At 43.7% G+C, this 12,073-nt stretch overlaps 1 protein-coding gene and 1 pseudogene across 1 annotated transcript in view; both read left to right on the top strand.

Annotated features, from left to right (window-relative positions):
- Positions 1 to 7,476, top strand: part of LOC149211321 (uncharacterized) — an 89,516-nt gene extending 82,040 nt beyond the window's left edge. The window contains exons 3-4 of the mRNA XM_089393139.1: positions 1,663 to 3,034; positions 3,139 to 7,476. Of these exons, the coding sequence (XP_089249265.1) occupies positions 1,663 to 3,034; positions 3,139 to 7,476 (5,710 nt within the window). The remainder of the gene's footprint in view (positions 1 to 1,662; positions 3,035 to 3,138) is intronic.
- Positions 7,477 to 9,451: 1,975 nt separating this feature from the next.
- Positions 9,452 to 10,981, top strand: LOC149211320 (uncharacterized; annotated as a pseudogene).
- The last annotated feature ends 1,092 nt before the right edge of the window (positions 10,982 to 12,073 follow it).

The following is a 12,073-nucleotide window of genomic DNA, read 5'->3' as shown; positions in this document are numbered from 1 at the left end:
CTACATTTGAGTCTCCTTTGAAGTGGTGTTCTTGTGGAGTTATGGAGGGCCCCCATGGCCTCACTTGCATGCTTATTTTAGGTATAATTTAATATATTTTTTTGATTTACTTTCAACTTTTAAGTTCTTGTTAGATATTCGAATATTGGAAGAGATCTTAAAATTCATGTGTTCTTGTAAGGGAACCTTAAGACCTCTGACAAATTAGGAATCTCTCTAGTTTGTTTAGTTATAGGAAGAGATCTTGACAAATGTGTTCTTGTAAGAGAACCAATAGATCTCAAAAAAATTAGAAATCTTTCTAGACCTATAGGTGGTACTTCTAAGTTTACCTTCCCCGGTTGACATTAATTGAACTCTGATTTGCATTTGCATTTTATACCAAACATTTTGGCACCGTTGCTGGGGAAGTGCAACTAGAAAGATTTAGTAATTATTTTATGCAATTGTTTTTATGGACTAATTTGTGGAACTTGGTGACAACAGGTTCATAAAAGAGTTCAAAGTTTGGAGCAATTTTTTTATTTTTATTTTCGCACATAGTTAATTTAAATTCAGTGTTTATTTTGAACTCCCCATTTCTCACTAATCCATCTACGGATGAGGAATTTGATAATTTTGAACAGGTACTTCTTGGAGAGCAAGTACAATAACCTTGAGCCAATTATAAGACAGGTTATTCACATACGTATAAAACATAACATAAAAATTTTAAATCGTGATGTGAGCATGTTCAAACTTTTAATCTGTAGATGGCTTCATTGGAAGCATTCCTTTACCTAAGAAATAAATAAATCTTTCAAACAAGATAGATAGAATAGATTAGAAAAATAAAAATGAGATCTCATTAGAAGTCATTAGAAGTCATTCTCATTAAAAGTTTTTAGTCTTAATCTCATTAGAAGTTTTTAGTCTTATTTTCGAAAATAAAAATAAAACATCATGAATAAATTTAGTGGCACAGTAAGAGCTGCTTCATCTTCTCATTTCTATATCTTGTTTCTGTATCATGGGTAAGCCAAGAGCTCGAAAAGCTTTGTCTTTCGAGAGTCTAAACGCCCCCACGACATTGTAGAAAGAGTGTAGTTAATGCGAAGTTTGATTGCAGAACTTGATTGTGTTTATTATCCATCCACGCTAACCTGCATAAATAAAAATAAATCAAGAGATTAGTATGCTCTCTTCCTGCGCTTAGTGCGATCAGAAAGATCAGAAAATCTATCGATTTATTTCAAATAAAAATACTCTCGCTGGAAAATTGATCTGCGATATGACAATAAAGAATTTTGTGAATCAAAGATCATCTTAAAATAATTTAGATAAAATCTAGTGCTTTGTTTGAATTTTAGTTAAAAAAAATAATAAAAATAAATAACGAAAATAAAAAAATTCCCTCATAATAATAATATATATCATATATATGATGTTTTGAATTCACGCCGAGGAGATGAGCTAGGGTTCCAGGTCTGCAACCCTGACAGCGCCGACAGTACAGAGTCACGAGCCTTGGCACTGCGCTAGATCCTCTGCGGCGTTTCAGAGCTGAAGGGGATCCGAGTCGATCAATGGCGACGACGCAGGGGGGGCGTCAAAGCCCACCCCCTCGGAAATCAATTCACAACCGGAGGTCATTTTTGGATCAGTAGATCCGGACATTCTCAGGAAAGGGAAAAAGCAGCAAGGCACTGCCAATGGCCCATCAGCAGAACAAGAAACTCGGGAGGCCACTCCAAAGGTCACCTCCTCTACATGTCGACCAGTGGCCAAAGAAAGGCCGAGAATAGAATTGCCAGGAGATAAGATCGATAGAAGGATTGAATTCATGAAGGATCACGCCATCATAGGAAAATTCATAGGGTTTTGGCCGACTGAGAGGGCTTTAAACGGTTGGATCGCGGCAAAATGGAAACCTAAGGGAGATATCACTCTCCAGCTTGGACCGAAGGGCTTCTTCACAGCCATTTTCTACTGCCTGGAGGACAAACACAGAATCCTCGATGGAGGGCCATATTTCTTCAACTCGGCAGGGCTGTACATGAGGGAATGGATTCCCAGATTCAATCCTGACAAGGAAGACCTAACTTGGGCTCCAGTATGGATCCGGCTATACTCTCTCCCTGATGAATACTGGGAAGAGGACAGTTTGAAGCGAATAGGAAATGGCATTGGAGAATATATCAGGGCAGCAGAGGAAACCAAATCCAGAAAGTATATCTCCTATGCAAGAATATGTGTTTTCATCCGTCTAAATGAAGCTCTTCCTGAAGCGGTCACCCTTGCCCATCGAGACGAGGAGTGGATCCAACCACTTGACTACGAGCATGTGCCCTTCAGATGCAGAAGATGTCATGCGCTGGGGCATTTGTTTAGGGACTGCCCTCTCAACATCAAGATCCAATCTGCTGACTCAGGGGAGGCCCCTCCACAGGATGGCTTTACCCGAGTTACAAATAGGAAGCGTGCGCCAAAAAAACATCAGAATGGGTCCAAACCCCAAGCCACCCATCCTGTTCACTCGGCCTCCAAGAATAGCTTTGATATTTTAGGCGATCTCACAGAAGATCCGCCTCGTGACTCTGATGATAACCTTGCACGCCCCTCCACCTCCACCAATCCCCCTCCGTCCAGTCCCCCTCCGATGTCCAAATCGCCTGTGATCAGCCCTATCATTCTTAGGCGAAGCCCGGAAAATGAGTCCGCGATCCCCGAGGAAATGAAAATGGATGGGATGACTTTCCCTCCGCAGGATACTGAGATCAATCACGAAGGAACCAGCCAAGTCCAAAAAATGCAGGAAGAGCCAGAAAGTATTGACCTGCATGGACTGGACATCATAGGATTGGAGCTAGCCTGCAGGAAACAAGCATATGAAGCCATCACTGAGACAGATCTCGAAAAGTTAGAAGAGGTCATCTCCAGAGCTTACCACCAAAACCAACTCGGCATACAACCTGGCAGCGATTGGGATAGCAGCGCGCGTCCAAAGGACTCCAAAAAGAGAGGGCGGAAGACAGATCTCCAGAGAACAATAGAGGTTGGAAAAATCCTGGTGGAATCAGGGAGATATGCAAAGTTGACAAGGTACTACAGTCCCTCCCAAAATAGTTAAACCATGAAGCTTGTTTCTTGGAATTTAAGAGGGCTAAACAGCCCAGGGAAACAAAGGATCTTGAAAAACATGATCAAGAAGGAAAAGCCGCAGATGTGTTTCCTCCAGGAAACCAAATGCAACAGTACAACGCTAGGCCGCATTCTCTCGAAAGCCTGGCCAGGTTGCAGATCGGTGGCGGTAGATGCAACGGGAGCTTCTGGGGGCTAGCAATAGCATGGAACTCCCATGCTGTCTCACTCTCAGATTTCCACGCCTCCCATCACCTCATTCAAGCCACCTTCCATATTCTAGGAACCAACATACATGGCAATCTGTCCAATGTTTATTTCCCGCAGGACTCCGGAAGTAAATGTGTGCTCCTTGACACTATTGAAGCACTAAGCAGGAATCGGCAGCATCCTCTTTGGATCATGGGCGGGGACTTCAACATGATAACCAAGATTGAGGAGAAGTCAGGAGGAAGAACAAGACTAGAGCCAGAGGTTAACCGTTTCAAGGACTTTATACGATTGGCCTCTCTCATAGATCTGCCATTTTGTAATGGCACCTTCACCTGGAGCAATCGCAGAGGGGGCAAGCATCAGATTTCCTCCAAACTTGACCGCTTTCTGATCTCGGACAATGCGGTTTATCTTGGAGGCGATATCACGGCTGCAATACTAGCCCACACTGGGTCAGATCACTGGCCAATAGCTCTGCAATGGCAAAGACCAGGGGATCGAACCAAGCGTCCTTTCCGATTCGAAGCCTTTTGGCTTACTCATCCTGCATTCAAGGACTTCGTCAGAACCACCTGGGCCTCCTTCATACCTCCAGAAGGCTCAAAAATGTATAAGTTTCAGCAACGGCTATGGTTCTTAAAAAGTCACCTAAAGCGCTGGAATAGGGAGACTTTTGGGAACATATTTGAGGAGCAGCAGAAGCTAAATCAAGAACTAAAGGTTCTTCATCAGCAAATAATTAACAATGGGCATACGGATGCAACTTTGGATCAGGAAAAACGCATACACGATCAGATGGAAGAAAGGAGGAAACAAGAGGAGATCTATTGGCGGCAAAAATCAAGGATCCGGTGGCTGAGGGAGGGAGAGCGAAACACCAAGTTCTTCCACAACACTACAGTACAGCGAAGGATGCACAACAACATCCCCTTCCTCCAGACTCAAGATGGGGCAAAGGTGGAGGAGCATAAGGACATAGAACAGACCCTCCTCAATCACTTCCAGCAAGTACACCAGGAGCAAGCAACGGATAGGAAGCTGGCGATTGGGAAAATTACCAGTAACATTCCCAAGCTTGTCACAGAAGAACAAAACGAGCTCCTCATGCGCCCTGTGCAGCCCCAGGAAGTAGATGAGGCAATGGCGCAGCTTAAAGAAGGTAAGGCCCCTGGCCCCGATGGCTTCTCAACGACGTTTTTTCATGCTTTTTGGGATATGATTAAAACGGAGGTCTGGCAGATAGTTGAGGAATCTAGAGCTCTGCGCTGGATTCTTCCCTCCCTCAACTCCACGTTCATCACCCTCATACCCAAAGAAGAGAACTCCATGACACCTGACAAGTTTAGGCCCATTGCTCTCTGTAACGTCATTTATAAAGTTATATCCAAAGTCATCGCTAATAGGCTAAAACCCCTTCTTCCCTTGCTCGTCTCGCCGGAGCAGTCGGGCTACATTGAAGGCAGACAGATATTGGATGGTATCATTCTCTCGCATGAAATCATTCATTCGCTCAAGCAATCCAAGCAAGCAGGTATGTTGCTCAAGCTGGACCTATCCAAAGCATTTGACAAGCTCAGCTGGTCTTATATTCAGCATATGCTGATAGCTTTTGGATTTAGTCCCACTTGGGTACGCTGGATCATGAGCCTCCTCACTTCCTCTCACTTCTCCATCCTTGTCAACGGTCTTCCCTCTCGTCCTTTCAAGCCCTCTCGTGGCATAAGACAAGGGGACCCCCTCTCCCCCTTTCTCTTTGTACTTATGGCCGAGGGTCTTGGTAGGCACATTAAGCAAGCTCTCTCCTCTCATCACCTCAAAGGAATCTCCATCCACCACTCCCCTGCCTCTTCCCATCAGCAATTTGTTGATGATACCATGCTTTACGGTTATCCCTCGGCCCAAGAAGCCTCCCATCTAAAATCTCTGCTTAATGATTTTTCAGCTGCCTCCGGCACCCAGGTTAACTGTTCCAAATCTCAAATCTTCTTCTTCCACACCCCTCCTGTGGTCAAATCCGCTGTTTCTCGCATCCTAGGCTTTCGCACAGCCTCTCTCCCTTCCACTTACCTGGGAGCACCTCTCACAGCCTCTGCCTTAAAGCAGCCAGCATGGCGGATTTTGCTTGAAAAGCTTGAGTCAAAACTCACTCTTTGGACTCACCGCTCTCTCAACCTGGCCAGTCGAGTGGTCCTGATAAAGTCTGTTCTCCAAGCAATGCCTCTCTATCTCTTTTCTATCTTGGCAGCTCCAAAGTGGGTCTTAAAAAGATTGAGAAATCTGCAGAGAGACTTTTTATGGGGAAGCTCAGCAACTAATCGCAAATGGGCTTTAGTGAAATGGGATATTGTCTGCAGGCCCAAAAACAAGGGAGGTATTGGACTGAGGGATCCTGAGTACAGCAACACCATAATGAATGCTAAGATATGGTGGCAATGGGTTACTAATCCAGACAAACCATGGGCCAAAATATGGAATGCCAAATATGCCAACAGCAGGCCCCAAGAGGAGCTTATCAGATTCACACCCGCTGACCGAGGCTCTCTTATTTGGAACGCTGCCAAGCAGCATTATCAGCTCATACAAAAGCATAGCTTTTGGGAAATCAGGAATGGTCGCACTGCCCGCTTCTGGAATGATGCTTGGAATCAATTGCCCAACCTCTCTAGTATTCTCCCCCCAGAATTAGCTCAGATCAGACAGGAGCAGCAGCAGGCTACCGTCCACCAGTACTGGACACAAGAAACAAAGAATGGATTTAGACAGTGGCTACCGGGCAATCAGATAACTAATAACACAAACATTGGAGAAGTAGCAGAACTGGAAAACGAGTTAAAGAAAAGGAGTATCCGATTTCAGGAAGGCGAGGATATTCTCAGATGGGGCTACTTACCTAAAGGATCCTTCTCAACCTCAGAGGCGTACAATCTTGTAAGCGACTTCCCCAATAGGCCGGATCCGCTTTGGGGTAGAATCTGGAGCTTTAAAGCATGGCCCAAAATTTCCCACTTCCTATGGATGGTAGGGCACAAGAAAATTCTCACCTGGGATAGGTTAAGAAGACGCAGTTTTCAGGGTCCCTCAATATGTCACAACTGCTTTCAAAATGAGGAAACCCAGCAGCATCTCTTAGATACATGCTCACTTGCCAAGCAGATCTGGGAAAAGATAAGCTTCAGATGCCAGAGGCGATGCAAAGGAGATGGCGACATTATTGACACCATTCGACAGTGGCCAAAGAATCCATACAGCTGCGAGATACTCAATCACCTCTGGAATATCATCCCAGGTACAACTTTATGGAATATCTGGAAGGAGAGGAATCGGCGCATTTTCAAAGATCAGAACTCTCCCATCGAAATAATCTGGAGCCAACTGCAAGGCAATATCAGAGAAACCATGCTCCTACGTTCATGGACAAAAGAGGATCTCCCAACCTTGGACAATGAGAAAAATATTCTTAACAATTGGGAGTTGCAGCTACCTCCGGAATACGCCATGCATCAGAGAATAAATAGCAACATCAAGGATAACAGCAGATGGATTCCCCCCCCTATCAACACCTACAAACTCAACTTTGATGGGGCCTCCAAAGGCAATCCAGGTCTAGCAGGATTTGGAGGCATTATTCGTAATCACAAGGGCACCCTCCTGCAGATCTACTATGGCAACATTGGATGGGACACCAATAACTCGGCTGAGCTGGAAGGACTCTGGCAAGGGCTATCCTTAGCCAGGGAACTCAATCTCCAACCTCTGATGGTAGAAGGTGATTCCCAGATCATCATCAACATGGCCACTCGAGTTCAGAATGGTTCTCAAGCCAGGAAAGTGGCTCACAGCTGGAGATTAGAAGCAAGACTGAATAATATAGAACGGGAGATGCACAATCACAGAGCCCTCTCCTTCCATCACACACGAAGAGAAGGCAATAAGATAGCCGACCTCCTAGCTAACATTGGGGTGGAAAGTAACAGATCCCTCCTAACAGGCGATCTGGACATCATCCCAAACAATCAAAAGGCTCAGGATTGTGAGAGTCTCATCCAAAAGGATGTTGAATTCCCGGATGCGGGTGAGGGCACGTCTCAGGAGGACGGGACACATGCCCAGCATGTGCCGCCCCGTGCCAGCGCAAAGGAGTAATGGTTATACGCCGTCAGGTAAGGAGGTTGGGAAGCCCAAGCTCCATGCATTCAATGCAGAGCAAGGGGAAAGTATGGATGTACAGCAAGCAGTTAAGGCGGGCTTGCCTCGAGGTCTTGCAACGATTTTTCATAGGGAGGATGGCGTATTACAATTGCGTGGATATGGTGAGCAAGGAATATTGCAGTCCCGGGGAAAATTGGATTGGGTGGAAGATCAACCACCCTGCAGAACAATTACAGCATTCTGTGGCCGCCACCCAAAGGAATGTCTTGAGGGAGAAAGACAGGCAGCACAGGACGGGGATAAATTCGAAGCAAGGCAATCTTCTGGGGCCTGGTCTGTGGCGGAGTCTTGTGAATTCAGGTGCCTGGGGTATCCGGAGAGAGGTCTGTGGTATAATTCACTGGGGGATTGCTCTACCAGAGCAATTCGGATACAGTTCTCCCGCTCCGGGATTCGCAGGGACTTCATCTCTTCGGCAGCGGTTTGGGAGCAGGGTGAACTTGGGAGAGGCTCCATGGCCAAACTCCGTGAGCGGCAGATCAGTAGAAGAGGCCCAGGGAGAGGATCGGCCTCACGTCGCCCAGCAGAAGAGGAGCATCATCATTGTTGTTGTTGCTATTGTTACCGGAGGGCGAGAGCAACACCAATACAGGCTGGACAGTTCCTGGAGGTGGGTAGCTCGAGCGAGGGAGAGGCAGGGCTTCCGGCCTTTGGCTCTGTCATCTTTACCTTGGGCGGTTCGAGGGAGAATGCGGGCATCAATGCCCACATCTCGGTGCTCTTCACAAAGGCCCAGGATGGAAGTGACGGAGGGAAGCAACCCGAGAAGGAGGGGCCACCCCAAAAAGGCAAAGAAGAGGAAGGTCCGATGCTGCAGCCTCCTATTGAAGCCAGTACCTCAGGAAGAGGAATCCAGCAAGCTCCTCCCATCCCTCAGGATCAGGCACCCCCAATCGCGACCAATCCTCCAGTGGAGCTGTGGGATGGAATGCCGGAAGGACAGGGATGGAGTTACATCTATGAGGCAGAGCTCGAGGATTAATCCCCAGACGCGCCCTCAGGATCACTCTCTCTTCTCTCGGCACCAGGTTTATCCAATCGTCTCAGCGGGTATTTGCTTTCCATTTACTTTAGTGTCTACTTCTGTTTACGTTCATAGGCAGTTCTGCATTTTGTTGTGTAATGGTCTCTCTCTCGTGGTCTGGACATGTAATGGTCTTTATCTAGTTGGGAAACGTTTTGATGCAAGATTGAAGGAAGGAAGCCCCTGCGAGGGCCATGTGGTCATTGTCTAACTCCTTGCGGCTCGATGTCAGCCCACAGTCATGTTTCTTCGGTCTTTTGCGGCTCTATGTCAGATTGCAGTCACGATCTTTTGGTCTTTTGTGTCCGCAGGTTTAGTGAGTCTGGTAGTTGCCCCTGCGAGGGTATATTTCATGTCAAAACTTGTTCTCCCAGGGGTCATAGTTGGCCTTGGACTTGTCTCACTGACTGTACAGCTCATATGTAAATACCACTTAATATAATAGATAGTCTTTTACCGAGAAAAAAAAAATATATATATCATATATATATATATTATATATAAAAAATTTACTTTTGAAAACTAACCATTTTTTAGAGATAGGTTGAATTTCATTATTTTAATTTTTTAAAACTTAAGAAAAAATTAAAATAAAATTAAAATATAAAAAATAATAGCCTTCTAATCGGTTTGTCTTCATTAATTGAATATCCCAATACATACTCCATCTTTTGTCACAAGGCGAGCAATTGGATACTTGTGATAGTAAATGTATAGGAAATGGTTGTAGTTTTTGGCCATGTGCAATATGGATTTGTCACCAATTTGCTGGATCTTTGCCACGACACCTATTTCTTCATTTTTGTTCCTTTGGAACAAGTGAAACATCATAGAGGAAGACTGTATCCTCAACAAAATTGAAGAAGAATCATAGCAAGCGCAAGGATGGAGGTGCAAAAGAATGGGCTCCAAAACTTTGCTTATCTAAAATCTGGAGAAGTATTGCCCTATGCGAAACATCAAGAAGAATTTGCAACGCAGGTTTTTGCAGATAAATGTGAATCTGGAAAGTTTGAGGCAGCTGTGGTTGCAGCCAAGGAAGCATTCACTAAGAGCTCCATGGAATTGAAAAGAACATATATTCGCCAAGGTCATGGATCTGGGAACAATCAAAATGTTGTGGAAAAATGGATCGATCGATCCATACTGATGATTATAATTCAACCAAATCGACACCACTGACCAGATAAGGTTCCCACGCAAATCAATCCTATAGGCAATCCATACGCAACCCCTGAAAAATGTCAGTTTTAAAAAGCGGTTTTTGATCAAACCAGGACAAATCTGGACAAACGAAGACATGGGTTTTTTCCACAACAAAATGAATTACACAACCCAGAAATCGTTTGCTTGAATTCCTAACGGTTTGAGAGGGAATCATGGTTCTTCGAGACCCTATTTTGGTAACTCCGTGAAGAAAAACGGTTTTTACAATCAATGTGCAAAGAATTACGGGTTTCGCTGGCAGTAGAGCAAATTTTAAGTGATTTGAGTGATTTTGCATGCAGATTTATTGGCTCGATTTGAGCGATTTGCACCCTCACATGTTGCCTGGCTCAAAATGAGCATCTACAAACCAAAGTCAAGAAAGCCAATACGCCCATCGTGAAGCTGTCAAAGCATTTTGATCTGGTCTCTCTCTGATTATTTGTTGAGCAGAAAGGGTTCCTCGTCTCTTAAATTGGATCCATTTGCTTCAATTATTCCATGTTCTATTATACATCTTGATTCAGCCTCATTTTTAACACATAATGGCAATGCAATGTATTCAACGTTTAGGAAGACATATCCATTATAATTCTCATTGACGTTTGTGACGTATGTTATCCTTCATCTTCAAAATTTTATGGAGTCTCCCATGCGGACATGTTGGAATGCTATTAATGGGGCTGTGCGCTCTACATCAATCCGGTCGGGTGTAGGAATATTTTAGGGAGTTATATGCTTGCAAAGAAAGGTTTTAACAAGGGATCGTAAGCTTGTGTATTGGTTCGCTGGAGGCATGGCTGCTTTGTCTGCCTTACTAGAGAGGAAGAGCAGACGAGATGAATTAGCTCTTTATGTGCTTCCTTGAGTTGCATATTCATTGTGGTATATTTTAGTGAACAGACATCTACTTCTAGATATAAGAAACGCTGAAGTGGCACTTTTCTGCCTATGCATGGGAGGAATAACGTATTATATGGAGTATGAACCAGATACAATGGCCCCTTTCTAAGAGGGCTGATAAAGCGTTTTCTTGCTTGCCGAAGAAGTACAGTTGACCAGCCTCCCAACCTTGGGGCTTCATATTCCTATGTCAACACCTTGAACTCTGGACATACTGCAAATTCAAAAGATAAACATGCTAGAAACTCACGCAGTACATCAAGGACAAGAGAAGAGTTGAATTTGGAAGCCTTTTCTGGACTCTGACCACAATGTTGACAAGGGAATTTCTTTTATTTAAGTGGAGTGCTATGATATGTCCTAGCTTTTCCCTTGGCATAGTTAAATTCATTTTTTTCTCTTCTTAAAATTCATTCACAACATTCTATTTTTCACCAGTGACTTGGAGTAGGCATTGATTGTTGTATGCTTTTATAACGTACTCATTAGCAGTAGCGCTGCCAGTGAGCCAGATCGAAACAAATTTTGAAAATCGATTTATCAAACATTGGAGGATTCTATAGATGATCATTATCATGTTTCGATAGCTTCAAGTTGGCATTAAACTCATAACATCTTTCTGTTGAATGCTTTTATGTGACATACTAATATGCAGAACACAACAGATTTTTCTAATGCCAAGCTTTTTGCCGAGCACATTTCATGAGTTATCTGACACAAACAGGGAGTATTACTTTGCATGGTTATTTTTATCGGATTGATACTAATATCATGAATTGAGTTAATTGCGACACTTTGATTTTTATTAAATCTATTTTATTTGGTATGAAATTTTTGCGTAAGAATCATGAAGGAAATGCACATTTCTTCTTGAACACATTTATGTTTTCTTTCTGCCAAGTTTTTTTTATAGGTTATAGGATAATCAAGTGATCATCAAGGAGATTACATTGTGATGACAATTGGTCTTCCAAAGACTAAACTCATGAAAAATTCTAAAGACAAATCCAACTCCACAACTACTACCTTGCACCTCCCTTTTTGAAACAAATTTTGAATTCCATCAATTGTAAATCCATAAAGCATGACATTTCCATATCCATTTTTCACAGCAAGAGATATTATTCATACACCATGCATTTCCTTATACCCATTCCTTACAAGATTATTTTCATTTTCCTTGTCATTACCATTCCCCTTCATTTTCTCCAATAAAACCCTGCTTCTATGGATATCATTGAGTCAAAGTCCTAGAGTCTAATTATCTTTGTAAAAAACACCTAGAGGCTTGCATGCCTTAATGGCAAGTACTCTTGCTAATGAACAATGGGAGTACATTAATATCTCTTGTTCGTTGGATCTTGTAGGTGACTCAACCACGACAAATTTATTTGTACC

The sequence above is a fragment of the Pinus tabuliformis genome, chromosome 1_1 (genome assembly GCF_031772625.1).
Source record: "Pinus tabuliformis cultivar Carrire ecotype Pingquan chromosome 1_1, CPIR1, whole genome shotgun sequence".
NCBI classification, from domain to species: domain Eukaryota; kingdom Viridiplantae; phylum Streptophyta; class Pinopsida; order Pinales; family Pinaceae; genus Pinus; species Pinus tabuliformis.
This window is presented reverse-complemented; position numbering and strand designations above follow the sequence as displayed.